Source organism: Liolophura sinensis, chromosome 5 (assembly GCF_032854445.1).
Source record: "Liolophura sinensis isolate JHLJ2023 chromosome 5, CUHK_Ljap_v2, whole genome shotgun sequence".
Lineage (NCBI taxonomy): Eukaryota > Metazoa > Mollusca > Polyplacophora > Chitonida > Chitonidae > Liolophura > Liolophura sinensis.
The window spans coordinates 3,106,199-3,125,538 of NC_088299.1; the positions used below are offsets into that span (position 1 = coordinate 3,106,199).

The following is a 19,340-nucleotide window of genomic DNA, read 5'->3' on the forward strand; positions in this document are numbered from 1 at the left end:
TGATACATTGTGACCTGCCGATACAATCAATCGTTCACTTACAAACAAGGGCTGAAGGCTCTGCCCCACACGGGTGGCATCTCATGTAACCTCCCCATTACCGGTATCTAAGTTTTTATCTAATGGTGTGTGTGCATCTGAACCAGATCGTCTGAACAATGAGGTGGTTCCGTGTGGACCTACATTGTTAGATCACTCGATTGTCAATGTTGCAGAGAATAAACATTGAAATTAACAGAAATTCCAAAAAATAAAGAAAAAACAACAACAAAAAAATAAATAAATAAAAGCACGACAGGGGAAATAACTCACAGAGGATTTATTTTCAAAGGTTAGCCCAAGGGAGATAAGCCTGTAGGCGCATAAACTTATGACGTCACGATATCAGCGGTTATGTGTAATGACTATAATACCCTAGGTGAATATAGACAGGAATCAACAAGCCACAACCGTCTGCTTAGGTAAGAGGTTACGATGGTGACATTGATTTACTTCGTAATAAAACGATGTGCTGGTTCTAATGTAAAATAAGTCTTTTCTTTGGAGAAAAACGAATATTATTAACCCAACTGAACTTTCACCAAGCTTTCAGTGTACAGTTTTCTCACTGTCACAGCGTTGCAAACTTCATACTACATTTAAATGAAGATTTAATTGTTCTGATTTAGACACTGCAGAGAGATTCTTCACTTCAAAGGTATGTGACTATCACTTAGCTGGTAATTTGTACGATTATTGACACTATTTAATATTTGGTTACGTTAGCGGCGTTGGACCTGTCGGGGATTTAAGTGGGGTGTGTGCTTTTGATCTCACTCATATTGTTGAAAAAGAAAAAGATAAAGATGCATGCTTTAACTTTTATGATAGGCCCTATATATGGAAGTTATCTCAAACTAGTAGTGGCACGTCAGTTGACCTTGATAGCAGAATATTAGGTGAAATTTCCTTACTTATGACATTTTTGATGTCAATTTAAATAAATCAAATTGACTCACAAATACAGGTATGATTTGATTGTACATGTGTAAAATAGTTCGAGATTGCATTGAAGTTAGATTTCGCAAAATTTTGTTTGTCCGAGGATGGCCCCAAACCAAGACCAGAGTGCGCACCATTTAAAAACCTGATGCAGTTACCTGCCCTTGTGAAATATGTTGATGCTGTCAGTACAGCCGTTCACTGTGAGAATCTTGAACCCATACGGTCTAGGAAATAACAGATTGGCGTTGAAGTTATGATAAATTGACAGATAAAAAGATAAGGAACATAAGTGTTTATGAACTTATGGCCGTGAAGACGTATTTGATAGATAATTTATGTCTCAGGTGCCATGAAACACTGCAAGGGCAACTGCATCAGGTTTGTAAGTGGAGTGCTGCCTGATGTTGGTTTGGGGCCATTCATGGCCGAACAAAATTTTGCCAAACCTAACGTCAGAGCAGTCTCGAACTAATTGCATAAAGGAAACGTTAATCAAAAAAATATCAGCCAAAATCATCAGGTGTCTAAAGCAAAAACGTTGAAAAATGTCTGAATATTGTTCATTGTAGTCTCGAGTATTGCGAGCATGTGGTGGAGTGTTGCAGGCATTGGGGGTGGACTCATCAGGAAATGTTTTCACCTGTCACACACCTGTGCTGTGTGTGGCCGGCCCCGGACTGTTTCCTCATTCATCACATCTCACAAAGTACATAAAGTACTAACCGGTCAGGTTCACAGGACATATGCTAGCACTGTTAGGAAGAAACCGTCCTGGCGGAAGAGGTTCCTACTCCTCTCTTCAGTCAGTCTTATGGCTGGAGGCGGGGTTTACGTTTTACTAGATGCTCCACAGAGGCGAAAGGTCAGAGTTATGGTTGGTGGTGTAGGCAGGTTTTTAAGGTGAGAATGCTCAGTCTTGTCTCTGTCTATTTCAGTGGTTATTTCTGTTCAGCTACTTGTTCTTGTGTATCACTTTGCTGGAAATAAAAATCTTGTTTAGAGTCCAAGTCCAGCTCATGATAGCTTCTGTGCGAAAATCTGCCAGGAACATGGCCAGTTTCCTCCCATTGTTGAGTATGGTTTGAAAGGCTGATCAAATATATGCATGTAAATACGTCAGTCAAATTGCAAGAAATGTTTTCAAAATATTACTAAAACTGATATCATCAGAATTTTGTAATATGGCGGACTTTTACGTTTAAGTAAATTACACCACTATGTCCGGACCAGTGGAATTTTGGCTGAGCCAGTGTTTCAAGTTGTGGTTGGTCCGTAAGTAGATGAAATGTCTTATGCTTGCATTTTAGATCAGGTATAATAGGACTGGCAATATCTTTAGATTATAAATGGAGTCTGTGGAATTTAGAAGATGAAACGGAGCAATATAACAGCGCTATACGTTCCTGCCACAAGAGGGCTGCTCAAAGAATCCTGGCTGGCTGTCTGGCCAATGGTGGCCTCTACGTCAAACTGGGGCAGGGACTGAATGCCATGAACCACATTCTACCTCGAGAGTACATTGATACGTTAGTGGTATTACAAGATAAGGCTCTTCACCGTGGACCAGATGAGGTGGGTCATAGGTTTCTCCAGGGAGGTGGGAGCATAGGTTTAGTTATGGGAGGAGGGTCTGTGTTTTTTTTTTTTTTTTTGGGTGGGGGGTGGGGGTGGGGTGTTGCTCAGTGTCTTTGAGACGCTCTATTCTGACAAAATTAACACAGGACAGATAAGGAATATAGGAGAAAATTGGACGTCCGAGGACCGGATTTTTTTTTTTTTTTTTTTTTTTTTTTTTGATTGTTGTTTTACGCCGTACTCAAGAATATTTCACTTATACGACGGCGGTCAGCATTATGGTGGGTGGAAACCGGGCAGAACCCGGGGGAAACCCACGACCATCCGCAGGTTGCTGACAGACCTTCCCACGTACGGCCGGAGAGGAACCCAGCATAGGCTGGTCTTGAACTCACAGCGACTGCATTGGTGAGAGGCTTCTGGGTCACTACGCTGCGCTAGAGTTCTAACCGACTGAGCCACGGAGGCCCCCTAGGACTGGATTTCAAATTCTGGCTAAATCTATGGGAAAGATGGGAAAGGGTGCTCATGTCACATGGGACACCCTATGCTGATTTAAAAATTGATATGAAGACGATAAGGAAAATAGGACAAAATGCGAAAGAGAAAACATGATTTCATGGTTGGATCACAAAGCTGTCTTGCACTCATTTCAAAACTTTAACTTCTTAATTTCATAACAATGAACTGCTCTAAAGTTGTGACAAACTTTAGGAATAGGAGACTCCAGGACAAGCAACACATAAGGTCTAAATGACAGTACAATGTGTGGTTTTCTTCTGTGATGTTGCAGTGCATGTGTACTTCATATATGTTGTATGAGCCCACATACACTGATAATTATGACGTAATAAAGGAAATTCACAACTTTGGATGGTCATGATACAGACAGAATGGAGTTCAGGAATAATTCTTTAGTCTAAAGCCATCTTTGTGATCCCTGGCCTGATCCTTTCTAACATATTTTGTATCGCCAAACCGCAAGACAAAATGCAGTCAATACATATAGTTGCTCTTAGCTTTGTTGAAGACCATTCTTTCCCATCAATGTTGCATGCATATTTATAGATGTACATGTATCTGTATAGGTCCATTGTTTGTCCTGGGTACTCCATTTTCCCCAGCCCATAAAAATGCATGACTGCTGTTGTATACAAGTGAAACATTGTTTGATGATATGGAGTCATTCATTCATTATCAAGCCATTATCATGTTGAATAAACTGAAACAAGATCTCGTTCCGTTGGATGCAGCTTTGAAGCTGCTGTTGTTTTCCCTGATTCGGTTTCTTCCTTAGATACATGGTAAATCAGTGTAACCACAGATGTTTTGGTAGGCTCAGTATGGCATGAATCGCTAAATCAGTCAATCAAACAAATGAATTAACAAAGAGGAGGAAATTTGCTGTTAGCTGCAACATATTTCTAAAAGATAGGATGTCGGTAATTTGACCAACCGATTTTGTTACAGCTACATGTAAAAAATGACATGGCTAAGCTGTAGACTTTATCTGACAGGTACGTCAGCTGTTTCTGGAAGATTTTGGGGTCACTCCAGACAAGATGTTTCGTGAGTTTGATACAGAACCAATTGCTGCGGCTAGTCTGGCTCAGGTCCATAAAGCCATGACGCATGAGGGAGAGAAAGTGGCAGTTAAGGTGAGTTCTGTATACTCTACATGCACCTGGGGGGTTTGTATGACCAAGTCTGTTATTTCACCGATGGGATTATCTATCAGAGTAGTCTACTGAAAATTTACATATATAATGAAATCCGAGCTACCTGGGAGCAGAATGAGGGGTATTTGTGACCAAGCGGTTTAGTGGTATGCAAGCACAGCACAGTGACTAAGAAGCCTCCCACCAATGCCGTCAGGCTGAGGCCCAGCTGATGCTGGCTTCCTCTCTGGTTGTACTTGTATGTGAGAAGGTCTGCAAGCAATTTTGGAGATGTCCTTGGGTTTCCAATGGGCTCTGCTCGGTTCCTTCCCAGCGTAATGCTGGCTGCCAACGGCATGTTTAAAAGTAAACTTTCCTCAAGTACGCCTTAAAACAAATAAATAAATGTAAACAGAGTACATAGGTTTATTGTGTCACATATATCATTTTTGTAGTTATTTCATACCGGTATTTTCAGACAAGGGTGCAGTTTTACTTATAAATTTGTTTGTAGAAATGGATTAAAACAATACAGGTATACCGTATTTCTACAAAATTTTCGCAAGCATGGGGCCTGAAAACTTACGGGGTTGAATCCATGACAGGCAGAATGGGAGATTGGGGGTAATCCTGTTCTTGTAAGAAACACATCACGCACCGCAGGAGGTCTGACGTGCTGAGACACCCGCGACAACAACAACACCTGTCAGTCAGCCAGCGCAGCCGTATGCGCGTGACTATATGGTTGGAAGTAGAAGACAAATACTGGTCTTTTTTTTATAATATTTACCAGAAATATCAAGTCCAAAACTGTTACAGACAACAGGTGGTTTTACATTTTTACATGTTTGCTCCCGTAAGAAAATTTATTTTCATGCAGTTGTTTGCATTAGATTAGAACATACATGTACACGTCATCACCCCTTACCAATGTAGGCTCGGATGACATAACAATAGGCTGGCGTTCTTTGCTTGAAAATTTGGAGGCGATGTCAGTGTACAACTGACGGGGTGAATTCAAATTTAAACAGCCAAATAGTATTGATATGCAAATTGGAACTTTGCTCAGTTCTAGCACAGTTTATAGGAAACGTCTATCACAGCAAGCGACCTGAGACAACCACGTGTTGTTTTGCCTGTACTAACTAGACAAAGTGTTGTGGACATCATTACAATACATCAACCAGTAGAGGGCTTTATGATCATTTTACTAAAATGGTTTAGTATCAAGACCAAAGTTAATGTGGTAATTAAAAGTCATAATTGTCACTAGGTGCATGTTGATGTGTAAAATTTTGAACTCCTATCATATAGTCTAGATTTGGCGGGAGATTTCACAACAAAACTTTATGTTTATTTAAACTTTATGTTATTGGTGCTGAAAATACCACCAATACGTTTGATATATCTGCACCAGAATGTTCTAATTACGTTCGTCGGAGTTTATTGCTATTAGACAGGTGTTGGCATAGGAAGTTTGACCTCGATTTCACTGATTTGGAATCCTTGATTGAGGCACTCAACATCGTGCGATGGCTGTTATCATACTTGACAAACGATTTGTGTGATACATATTTTAGGTACAATCTGCTTATTAAGTCATGTGTAGAAATGGTTTAAAACAATACTGGTATAATGTGATTTAAACGTGTAAAGTTTTGTGTAAGCTGTATGTTTGTGTATACATATATTGTGTAGAGTACAGTTTGTGTGACCCATATTTCAGGTACAGTACATTTTGTGTGACTGGGAAGGTCTGTCAGCAACCTGCAGATGGTTGTATGTTTCCCTCGGGCTCTGCCCGGTATCCACCCACCATAATGCGGGCCACCATGGTATAAGTGAAATATTCTTGACTACGGCGTCAATCACCTAAGCACCAATCAAATAAATAAATAAATAAATAAATCATTTTTTGTGACCCATTTTTTCAGGTGCAGTACCGTTTGTGTGACCCATATTTCAGGTACAGTACATTTTATGTGACCCATATTCCAGCTACATGTACTGTACAGTTTGTGTGATACATATTTCAGGTACAGTACATAGACCTGCGGGACAGGTTTGTTGGGGACATTGCTACCTGCGAGCTACTATTGCGCTTAATTGGATGGATCCACCCCAATTTTGGTTTCGCCTGGGTTTTACAGGTAATACTGAGTATGCGAGAAGGAGTGTATACATACATGCACCCATTCAGCTGGCATACGTGATATCAGTCATAACCAATGCTGGTTCCTGTATAAGCACAAACTGATGTGTAGCTACATTTACATGCAGTCTAGTCTATTCTAGTCTATTGATGATGATTCATGTGGTAATTTATAACGTCTAATGTGGTACTAATGCACTTAAAAAATAGGGGTCAGTTCAGCTTGGTCCTGAGTGTACAGAAGTGTATCCCGTCGTGCCTCAATATCAGTTGTCAGCAAAGATATATCCCAGTGGGACATACAGATGTAGATGTACATAGTGTAATTCTTCAACCTTTTTGCATATTTGCAAGGTGTTTATTCAAGCAAATTCTGAAGACAGTTTTCTGTGTTGACTGATAAAGTTATGCTTATTGTGAAGCTCAGACACAATCCGACCAATCTATGGTGTCTCCAAAATCAACTTACAAATGTGTATAAATTGTTCTGAAAGTTGCTCTTTCATATGCTGAAAGGTCAAGGAATTAGATCATATACAAATGATGTGGACTCTTGAGCTACATGCACAGTGTATTTTGGGACAACTAGCACCTTTGCTGCTTTGGTCAAGTACTAGATAACATAGTTTTGGAAAATTTATTTTTATGATTAGGTACCTATAAATAAAATGCATAGGCATCGGTTGAGCTTTCCACAGCTTTTTATCAATTATTGAGTAGGATCTTCATCATGTATCAGTAGTGTGATTGAATTTGAGCACAGGGCCAAAAACTGCAGTCAAAAAAAACCTGAAAAACAAATGTCTATTGAATGTACTTGTATATTGTGTTTTTTTTTTGTTGTTTTTTTTGTTCTGTCAAGGATTTGAAAGGCAACCTTGCGGAGGAATTAGATTTTGAAAAGGAGGGTAGAAATGGTGAGGAATGTCAGCGGGACCTGAAGGACTTTAAGTACATCTATGTGCCAAAGATACACTGGGGGAAAACCAGTAAAGTAAGACATTCCCTTGTGTCACTAAATAGATGAACAGATCCTGATATTTGTTTTATTTGGTGTTTTAAACAGCACTTAAAAATATTTTGCATACACCATGGTGACCAGCATTACGGCGTGAGGAAACCAGCCAGAGCCCCGGGAAAATCCATGACACATGTGGGAAATTTTATTTCAAGTAACACATTTTGCTTGATGCTGATTGTTTCATTCACCTTATAGTGCCAGATAAAAGATCTTTATGGAGTTAGGTTAATTTCTTATCAGAAAAACTTGAATTTTGGAATTCAGAGTGTTATTTTAAGGCCTTAAAGTACTGCTTAATTGTGGAACTTGATTGTCTGCACTAATATTTGTCTACTTGTCTTTATAGCGAGTACTAACAGCAGAGTTCATTGATGGCGTGAAAATAAATGATAAGGCAGGACTGCTGAAGATGGGCCTGACTTTTAAAGATGTAAGTCTGGTTTGGGAAAGAATAGTGCATGCAAATTAGTGGTCTAACTATGCAAGGTTTCACTTTCGACTGTGAAATATTAAGAGTCTGTATTCTAAAATGAAGTAATTTTTTTTATTTATCAAGAGTAGCTCAAATTACTGCCTTTTATACAATGTCAGACTTGTGCCTTTACTATATATAGTTTTAAAATGATTCCATTTATTTATTGCTTTGAATGGTGTTTGTACGCAATTTGAAACATTTTATATTCATGACTATGTCACTTACATGACTAGGGCCAGGATTTTGGGTTGCTGGCACTATTCAAAAAAGCGACATGCATTATAAATCTTATGAACTTGATTGCTGCTTGAACGGTATCACATGCACTGATAAGGCTGATCTTTTGAAAGGTATTTATATGGGCTATTCTAAAACAATAGTAAATAACAATTCCGTCTAGTTTTTTGCAAAAAATCACCAGTATAGTCTCTTTAAACATTTCATGATCCCAGTTTGCTTGTATTACCCCTCTGGTCCCTTAGAAATCCATTAAATTAAAAGCATACTGTACTTATGCCTGTAATAAAATGTGGAAAGAGAGATAAATTACTGCTTGTTTCTCAAAGTTATCGTGAAAATGCTTCTAAAAATTGTCATGGCCTTCTTTGGCTGACTTAGATCAGATTGCTGCATCTTGTTCAAAGAGAACTCGTCTTCAGATCCAGCTCTCACATGTTGGATTGTAGTCTGGTCAGGAGGTCTTGCAAGCTTATCTTGATTCCGGGGCACTCTTAAAGCACTTTAATGTTACAAATGCACAACTGCCATGGAGATGTTATGTCTACATTGCTGGTTTCTATGGTAGTAATGTACATACATGTAAATCTACATCAGCTTTATGCAAGCGGGCCGAGAGGTATGACTATCATCCGTGAAGTATAACGTGTGAGTGTTAGAAAAGAAAGCAACGAGGAAGAAAAAACAGAGTTGTCAAGATTCTTAGATATCATGGAGACATCATAACCTAAAATACTGGCATATGAAAGTGCACAAAAAGGCTGAAGTGAGTTTCGTTCTTCTGTTATAGGTTGATGAAAAGTTAGTGAAATGTTTTGCTCACCAGATATTCCGCTCAGGTTTTGTTCATGCAGACCCTCACCCAGGCAATAGTAAGTTACGTGCATGTCACTGTAAACTTTTAGTGTGCTTGATATTTTGTAATCACAGGTGCTTGATATTTTGTAATGCCATCGTATCATGACTGTTTCACAACGACTGCAGTATTTTGGAGAAGTCTAATCATTATTGGATTAGAGAAAAGGAAAAATAGGTAACGTGAAAATCAGAAGAAAAAAAGCAAAACAAAGGTTAAGTAATGATTGAATATCAGTGTGGAATTTTAATTATATTAATGATTATAATTATTGTGGTTGATTTAATTATACATTAACGATTATAATTATAATTACATATATATCTTAAAGTTGGTTGCCCAATTTGGACTTGAACTTGTATACACATTTTATCATCGCATATTTACTCTCAAGGGGTGTAGTCTTTAATGGATTTCTTTATTTGATTTGTGTTTTACGCCGTACGCAAGAATATTTCACTTATATGACGGCGGCCAGCATTATGGTGGGAGGAAACCTGGCAGAGCCCGAGGGAAACCCATAACCATCCGCAGCTTGCTGGAAGACCTTCTGATGTACAAGTCTTTAACAGAGATTTTGAGCTGTACATGTACTGCACATCATTGAAACCCAGAGAATAAAAAAGCTTTGAAAAACAAGAGTGGAGAGAATGGACATTTTTTGGAGTAAACATCGTGAAAATTAAAAAAAGGCCTTTCAAAAGATGTTCAAAGTTAGCATTGCTGAAAGCTGTTGTTTTATTTGTCAGTATTTGTGCGTCGTGGTACTGATGGGAAGGCAGAGCTGGTTTTGCTGGATCATGGCCTGTATGACCGGCTATCCCCGCCCCACAGGGAAGCCCTATGTAAGCTGTACAAGTCCATCATTAAGAGGGATGAGCTAGGCATGGAGCAGTTCTCCAGGGAGCTGGGAGTGGAAGGTGAGCCAATACATGGGATCTGCACCTGTGGCAGGACTGGCTAGTCTTCTTGGTAAACTGTATAACTGAACTGGTAACTAAAAAAAAAAACGTAATAACAAGTTTCAGTTATTTACTTATTTATTTATTTGATTGATTACGCCATACTCAAGATTATTTCATTTATATGACAGTGGCTAGCATTATGGTGGAAAGAATCGGGGCATAGCCCATTGGAAACCACAACCATTTGCACAGTTGCTGACAGTGAGGAAACCAGCATGAGCTGGACTCACATCAACCACATTGGTGGCAGGCTCCTGGGTCATTGTGTTGCACTAGCTCGCTAATCACAAGGCAGTGGATGGCCCCATGTTTCAGCTAGGATTAAGATAGACACTGTTAAACTGTCTCAATCGCAGGTTTCAGTTAAGAAAAGACTGTATTTTATACATGTATTTAGATGTATGCCTGTTTAGTAATATTGCCTGTCCTAGTCCCATTATATGTGAACATACCACATCCAGGGACCTGTTTCACAAAGCTGTTGCAATCCTATGACAACAAGTCCAATTTTAATGGTGACATACTAGTATCTCTTCATGGTATTTTGTCATGGATGTTATGCTAGGTGCAATTTGTGACTGCTTTTAAACAGTCCACAGATATTCCTCCTTATTTATGCTCCAGGGGCCTCCATGGCTGAGACCGTTGCACTGTAGCACCCCGGTGAGTTTAATTCTAGCTCATGCTGTCTTTCTCTCTGGCTGTATGTGGGAAGGTTTTCCAGCAACCTGTGGATGGTGCAGGTTTCCCTTGGGCTCTGCTCAGTTTCCACACTCCATAATGCTTCCTGCTGTCTTATAAGTGAAATATTCTTGGGTACAGCATGAAACAACTATCAGGTAAATAGATAAATCAAGCTTGTTCACATGAGTCAGACCACTTGAGCAGTATTACAGTTTTATCATGGTGATCATACAAATAACAAATATGTTTGTTAGAGGCTTAGAGGTGTGGTAATGTAGAGAATGTTACAATGGGTCGGTGTTGCTCTCTCCATCAGACTATTACATATTTGCCATGATGGTCGTGTCACGACCTGTCAAACTGAAAAGTCACCCACCTGTCAGAATGAAGCGGTACACGAAGAAGGAGTGGCGAGAGATGAGCCCAGAGACGAAGGCGGAGCTGCGTGCTTTTTTTGTCGACCTCCACGAGAGAGTGTTACAAGTGCTGAAAGACATGCCTTCACCTCTCCTCCTTATATTTAGGTACTGTCCATTCACCTAACCATTAACACCTCTTTAACACGCTCAGACTTGACGGCTGTCCGGTGTAGAAGGCTGTACTTTTCATAGTGTGTTTGTCTTAAAAACCAATTTATAGTTTTAGGTAAGGACTGATGTTCTGAGCCTTCTGTGTTCCAATCATGCAGACTTGTATATATTTATATGTTCATAATTATTTCTGTCAAGCTTATTGCGATTAAGAAAGATGCTGAATTATGAAATGAGTCATTAAGAAACTTATAGATTGTACAAACCTTTGAGCCGAAAGCCGTCCAATCTGGAGTCTTGTTGAAGGGATCAGTATACTTCATGGTTTACGCTTTTAGAGTAGATCATGTTTCATTTGTGACAGATCATCCCATGTTTTGTGAGATCCTTGTACAGCGCCCTATAGCAAGGGAGACTACCCAGTTGCCAAGCTATCTGACTGTGGCCGATCTGGAGCACATGAGAGAAATGGCTCAGAATCATTTTGATAGAATCATGGCGGTTCTGAAGAAAATGCCCAGGACTATGATTCTCTTGATCAGGTTGGTGAAAGCAAAGCTACCTGTAGCTTATGATCTGCAGGTTATTTTTCCTCTCTACACTTCACTGTATAAATAAATTACAGGTGTATATATATATAGTTAGCAAAGAGTTTTACGATTTGGTCTTCTGCTCAGCTGAGTTTTGTCATTTTGATGAGGTCACTGTTTTAATATGTTAGTTCCATGGTATGTTTGTTTTTGTTTGCCTCCCTGCTTTGTCACAAACTCAGGAACTTTGCTCAGATATTAATTGGCATATTAATCAGCTTAATTTGCATAAATGTTCCCATTGTGATTTCCATACCTACTTACAGGTAGTTCAAGATTGCTTGTGGAGAAAATCATTTGGACTATGCCTTTTGACTTTTTCAGGACTAACCTTGCATTAATTTTTATAATAATCTCTTTAATTTGCATAACTGTCACGGTGTACCGTTTGGCATTTTCAGAGCTATACTTACTATACAACATTTGGCATTTTCAGAGCTATACTTACTATACAACATTTGGCATTTTCAGAGCTATACTTACTATACAACATTTGGCATTTTCAGAGCTATACTTACTATACAACATTTGGCATTTTTTAGTGATTGAGAAATCTGTTTTGAGGTTTATCCCACCTAAGTAATTCTATTTGTCTTATAAGTAGCAATTAACATCACAGATTTTTTTTTACCTAATTCTGCTTAAGTCATTTTTGCTAGGGATGTGTAATTTGCTACTCTTTAAGCATTTACACAGACAGTTCGTACAAAACCCTTACTGATTTAAATTGAAAAGAGGCCATATTTCACTGGTTACGCTGCATTATAGGCATTTACACGAACACTTTGAATAAAACGTTAGCTGAGGTAAATATATCATGATGAGGCCATATTTTTCCAGTTGCGTGTGACCATTTCCCAGCTATAACACTGTCAATGCTGCTTTGGTTTTACTCTCTGTGCTGTACATTTTTAACCATTATGTAAATCGATGATATGCAAAATTACTAACACCATGTTTGTGAAGTGTCGGCTATTCTAATGCTTAAAGATTTTGCTCTTAATAACTGCATTTTATAATTTGCAGAACCTGTTAGCTTTGCTTTCACCAGTTTGTTTAAAATTTTGTTCATATTCATTGATACTTCTATATTTTCTTTTGGTTAGATTTGCAGTTCTCTTCTGTAATGCATGTATTTATAGTATTGTTAATTGTGAAGGCTTTGGCACATATAGCCGAGAGTGAAAAAAAAGAATTTAATTTGGGTTTCCAATAATCTGTTTATCAGTGATGGCCATTTAAACTATTTAGGTATTAATACACACATGTACATCGCTCATAGAATCGTCTTTCATGACTCTCATTGTTAACGGGGCCTAGGTGACAACGGTCATCAGTCCTGATGGGAGCATTTGCACCTTGTTTGTTGAAGACCACTCGTCTTCCACAACTCCATAAAACTGACTGTCATCACGCAAGGGAAAACATGGCATTTAACAGAAATAAAGTACTTGAATTAATTTAAAACTGAATAAACAAGGCATAAAATAAAATTTGAGTTTCCACCAGATTGTTCCTGCGTTTACGCCCATGTGTGTCAGGAATGTTGGTTGTGTGTGGGGAGTTATATCCTCCGTTAAAGTTCTCCAAATTGTTTTCCTCTGTCTACCACAGAAACATGAACATCATCCGTGCCATAAACAGAGAACATGGCCACCCTGTGGACAGGTACACTATCATGGCACACAGGTGAGAGTTATGTAATTGCACACACATTCTGATATTACCTGATTTTAAACCCGGGTCAGGTCATATCAAAAGCTTTAAAAATGGTACTTGTTGCTGCCTAGCTTGGCACTGAGCAGTGAGAGGTTAGAGCAAGGAACTCGGACTAGTTGACCCAGTGTCATTATAATGTGACTGGGTGGGGTACCATGGCTGGTGTCAACATGACAACATGGACTCCCCCTGCCACAAGAAGACAGTATACTGAGTATGTACACACACTTAATGACTGGTTGTTGTCATATGATAGAAAAATTGTAGAAGTACAACGTAAAACCCCAGGCATGCATACATTTTTATGATATTCTTAAAATGTTGAATTCTTTATAATGTTTGAGGGTGGGCATCATTAAAATATGCCCTTTGCTTTATAAAGATTAAACCTTCGTTTCAAGAAACCACATGTTTTAGAACAAAAGGATAAATTATTGACTTAATCATATATATATGTACATGTATGTGTGTGTGTGTGATAGATGTATATATGGGAAATATATAAAAGTGAAATATTCTTGAGTACAGCGTAAAACACCAGTCAAATAAATAAATGAATAAATTTTAATTTCCAACACTAATGAATGTTGTGTTTTACCCACGTCCATATTGTTTAATTGTGGTAAGATCATCAGTCTGAAGAGCTTGATATATTAATCATTTTGATATCCACTGACACTGTTTGATCCTCAGCTGGATTGTTTTTCAGTGCAATCTCGGGCTCCTATCAGCATGGCAACACGAGAGGGCTTTTGGCACGGGCTTACAGCTGGTTAGAGAGATGTCACTTGGATTATAGAATAAGGTAGGGATTACAGTCTCACTCTGTCCCATCGTGTCAATGTTAGATAAGTGAACTGAAAATAGTGAATTTCATAAGCGGCGTTCAGACGATATGGTTTGTCAAATGCTACAATGGCAGGTCCTATTTTCATTTGACTCGTCAACTCAATAGTTGCAGTGTGAAGGCAACTTAATGACCACGCTGTTGTAAATGACAGGACCTCTACCATTTTTCTCAAGGTGTTCTTTTAAAACCCCGAAGGAAAGCACAGTTTTCAGCACCTGATCACCTTGTTGATCTAGCTTGGTGAGAAATCATATAAAACTTCATGTGATTATTAACATTGTAGGCATTTATATGACCTCACATGATTTTTCAGTAACCGATCACTCTTCTGCACTTCAGTTCGCGTAGCAGGGTGATTAGATGGTGAAACATTTCATGACATTATAGATGATTTACTATGGTGTGAAATGTGGTAATGACTGTTCAATGTTTTGAAGTATTTTTGTAAAATTTTTATTCATAATTCAAATATTAATGTTGGCATGTGTAATAGGGGAGTTTCAAGTTTGTACTTCTTTTTCACTGAAGGTAAAAAATGTCTACTGTACAACATGACTTCTTAGAAATGTTAGACAACTATTTTTTATTATATTTACTGTGACATGAGTGCCAAAAAATGTTTCCGAAAAAGTTATTTAGAATAAATGTACAATGGAGAAAATATAGGAACTGAGACTTTGTGAACTTAAGAAATTCTTCATGCATAGCGGTGTCACTGATCTACTTACAAAATGGCGAGACAGGTGTTAGGTAAATTAATGTCCACAAATGTGGCCTCAGATTTTTAACAAGTCACATGATACAGAAGCACTATTTTTACCTTTAGTAACAAAGAGTTCAAACTTGAAACTCTCCTATTAATGAATATGGAGAGCAATTCATTGCTGGTCACTGAAATATTGGTAGTCAGAGTAAATGTAACAGCCTAAAGTGTTGATTGCGTGGAAAGTTCGCTGGACATATTGGTAGTGCGAGTAAATGTAACAGCCTAAAGTGTTGATTGCGTGGAAAGTTCGCTGGACATATTGGTAGTGCGAGTAAATGTAACAGCCTAAAGTGTTGATTGCGTGGAAAGTTCGCTGGAAATATTGGTAGTGCGAGTAAATGTAACAGCCTAAAGTGTTGATTGCGTGGAAAGTTTACTGGAAATATTGGTAGTCCGAGTAAATGTAACAGCCAAAAGTGTTGATTGCGTGGAAAGTTCGCTGGAAATATTTGTAGTGCGGGTAAATGTAACAGCCTAAAGTGTTGATTGCGTGGAAAGTTCGCTGGAAATATTTGTAGTGCGAGTAAATGTAACAGCCTAAAGTGTTGATTGCGTGGAAAGTTTGCTATGGAACGCCATATTTTAACAAATGAATGAAAAATTGTACATAGAAATAGGGAGTTATATGTAGGTGCACCTGTACTTTAAACAATGCAGATGTTTTGAAGCTGAACTACACAAAGATCAAAAGTAAGATAAAGGATTGCAGTGCTTTACATGTACAAGTATCTACTTTTGTTGGTATCATTACCATTTTCAGTGTTGAAAAGTTCCAAATGTGGCTTGCCACAACGTACCTGAGGCTGCTTGCATTGATTGGTCGAAGCCCTTCGTTTGAGAAAGTTAAGCAGCTCATGGACACTGCAGAAAAACAGTAGGTTATGGTTTCATTTGAATATTTTGTTTAATAACTGCAGGGTTCTTGTTACTCCTATTTTGAGGTGTGTAACAGGACATTCTTCCCACTCGTTTTCAGAAATGTCCGGTTTCCTCCCACCATAATGCTGGCTGCTGTCATATAAGTGAAATATTCTGGAGTAGTCAAATGAATAAATCAGTAAATAGTTGTGTGATTTGTAGTTTCAAATGGGAAAAAAACCTCCAACTACATGTATGTGTCAAAACAAAGTAGATTTTGTAGTGTTCTGTTGGTGGTGTCTGTGGTATTTTACAAGATTTTGTAAGTGAGTGACTAATCACAGTATAATTACAACTGTCATTTTGAACAGCAGTCAAAATAAAAAACAACTCTGAGCACTGTTAGATTCTACCAAAACACAGAAATTTCTCCTTTAGATGGACCCTGATCTCTTCTGTGACTGGAAGACACCGAAGAGACATCCAGCAGTTGTTTGTTTTTTTTGTTTTTTTATTTTTATTTTAAGAGGGTCGACAAAAAACAAAACAAAAAAACAAACAAAAACTGAATGAGTATACAGATGGTAGACAGTGGACTATAGCCATCTCATGTGTAACTGATCTAAGAGTTACATTGTATTTTGTCTTTCAAATCAATTTCTTATATTGTACGGTGGCTTGTACTAGAATTATGTAAAACTTGTTGTTGATAAACAATTTGTCCCTAGTTTAGGTTGGGCAATGTTCAGGATGTGCATGTACTTAATAGCCCTACAAAAATCATAGGGTGCCATAGCTTACTGCCAGTTCCTTGCTTGTAGTCAGTGAGGTCACATGTTCAAATCCACACTATATTGTGTGTATTTTTTTTTTTTTTGTCAGGATCATTTTGATCTTTTTGCAATTCCTTATCACTGAGATACATGTGTGTGCCCCTGACCAGTATATTACCCTAGTGCTTCTGTGGCTTTTAATCAGGATTACTGTCAGTTAATTGATAAATGGCCACGGTTTATTCTGGCCACTCATTTTTATCAGGAGTATCAGTGAAATTATCTTTAAACACTGGTGAAGCAAATAAAGTGAAAACGTAGAGTAAAGTTATACTGTGTGACTTTTAACAACTGCATTCAGCAGGATCGTGTAAAACAAAAAAATAAAAAGACTCATCTGTCCAAATCTCAGCACAGCCAGTACAGGTAGAGATTTCAATGTTTTATTTTTGCGTTTACCTTTTTTTTTCAGGTATGACACAATTTGATGGCAGTTGACCTTTAGATCCTGGATATACAAGTATGCCTTCAGATTTTCTTATTTATAATTCATCACTGTATTTATAAATATGTAGATAAAAGTTTTAAAAGTGGGATTTGTGTGTTCTTGTTTGTCCTTGATTTGAGTCTGTCTGCTCAACAACCTATACATCCGGCCGTTTGCTGAAGGTAACCTTTCCAATAATGACTCCTTTTAATCTTCTAGTAAATCGAATGTTGAGCCAGCGGACATCCAAACATTTGCCGTTTTACTAAAGGGAAAACATAGTCTAAATATCATGGAATACAAAACTATTTCAGGGCCTCTGTGGCTGAGGTGGTTAGCGTGCCAGAACGGCGCAATTACTCAGGAATCTTTCACCAATGCAGTAGCTGTGAGTTCCAGTCCAGCTCATGCTGGCCTCCTCTCCTGCCATACGTAAAATGTCTGCCTGCAACCAGCAGATGGTTGTGGGTTTCCCCTGGGCTGTGCCCGGTTTCCTCCCGCCATAATTCTGGTCGCCGTTGTATAAGTGAAACGTTCTCAAGTAGGGCGTAGAATACCAGTCAGATAAATAAATAAAACAACGCATAGGCATTGTTGACATTCACAGTTTACACATGCTGTGTAGTTTGTCCATAGAGCAGCAATGTGTACCGTATTTGTCTAACGTAGTATAATTTCCGTTTTTTACGGGCCATAGTTCTCGACCGTAGTTCTTAGAATATGGTTTAATTTTGTTCATTTCTTTGTATCGTCCCGTGTTATCTTTCACCTCCTCGTCTGCTTGCCGATGTCTCTTGCGCACAGTGTTGTGACGCACGTGGCCTCGACTAGAATTGGTGGAGAGTTGTTTAAACCGTATTTGCCTCCTTAAACATAATAACAACCCATGTTGAAACAAATGATTTATTAGGGTGGCCAACAGGTACATGTAACAAGCTAAACATAGCTTGTGCATCAGTGCAATTTCGTGAAGCAAAGTCTGTGTAATTTGCGGTTGTTCAATGTTAATATTCAAAACTATTGGACCACTAAGGGCCGCCCACATTCAGACATTCAGACCAGGTATTATGTCTAGCGTTTAAGGCCTTGCTGGATTGCCATGTGTTTTTATGGAGTAAACTTAGTGGTTGGTCATACAGCAGAAAAAGTCCACTCGAAGCAATAGAAAACCAATCCTTTCCTTCAAGTCTATACAACACAAGAGAAATACATTTATGTTGGCGTGGACTCGTCCCGCTTCAAGCGGTAACTTGACACACACCTAATGACTCCTGGTCATATGACGGAAAAAATTTAGTGTAAATGAGTGTGCTCAAATTTATATTTCTGAAATAGGGTGATGTCATTTAAACACTTGTAGCAAGAAAACTGAAGATGGTAGCTGAAAATTGTTCAACCCTCATGAAAAGAACACCAGTTGGAATACATCAACGTCATATCAAAGGTCAAAACATTATATGACGTCATATATTTGACCAGTGCCGAGCTTTTTAAGTTTTTAACAGATTTCGATGTCGTCTTCAAACATTATGTTTATTTATTTATTTTTTTATTTGTTATTTGGAAGAAACCGGGCTGGAATCAGTTATTGTGTAAGTTGTACATCTCTACATGCATATCAAATTTTAGAAGAATCCGTCCATTGGTTCTTGAGAAGAAAATGTTTAAAGGTTTTGTTCGATATCCAATATGGCCACCAAACTTCAAAACCTTAAAAGATAGTATCGGCGAGAGCTTTGCAGCCAGATTTCAAACAAATGTAATTTGTAGTTTTCTAGAGAAATTAATGACATAATGCCCAGCTCGAAGTTTTCAGCTCGGATACCCAATAAATGTTGATGAATTACCCCAGTATTACTGTTCCTTGCGATCTTATGAAGTGCACGTCTAGAAGACCCGTGTCGTATATCTGATTTAACAGTTGTCTAGATAAACTGTTACGGGTTTCAAGCGGAGAATTTTGCAAAATGCTTTGCGAACTTCGGCCATTCTGAGGTGATGCATGCATCGGATTGGTACCCGAATTGGTAAATGATAAAAAGGTAATGCAGATGTGGACGGTGTTAACCCAAGACGGGAGGGAGTTGATCCGAGACGAACTGGCTCTTAATGCATAAATCTCCCAAGATTATAAAACTGGCGAAAGGCAGGTTACAAATG

At 38.4% G+C, this 19,340-nt stretch overlaps 1 protein-coding gene across 2 annotated transcripts; it reads left to right on the plus strand.

Moving 5' to 3' along the window:
- Positions 1-461: 461 nt before the first annotated feature.
- LOC135465580 (uncharacterized aarF domain-containing protein kinase 5-like) lies at positions 462-17,289 on the plus strand. Of its 2 annotated transcripts, none has more exons than XM_064742838.1 (14): positions 462-697; positions 1,554-1,884; positions 2,292-2,556; positions 4,077-4,217; positions 6,254-6,367; positions 7,232-7,363; positions 7,737-7,820; positions 8,893-8,974; positions 9,708-9,878; positions 10,924-11,131; positions 13,342-13,416; positions 14,156-14,251; positions 15,823-15,936; positions 17,166-17,289. In XM_064742838.1, the coding sequence occupies exons 2-14, from the start codon at positions 1,571-1,573 to the stop codon at positions 17,179-17,181; spliced, it is 1,812 nt and encodes a 603-aa protein (XP_064598908.1). In that variant the 5' UTR covers positions 462-697; positions 1,554-1,570; the 3' UTR covers positions 17,182-17,289. The 2 variants fall into 2 exon arrangements, with proteins under 2 accessions (XP_064598908.1, XP_064598910.1); XM_064742840.1 differs by lacking the exon at positions 10,924-11,131 and adding an exon at positions 11,502-11,679.
- Positions 17,290-19,340: the final 2,051 nt, after the last annotated feature.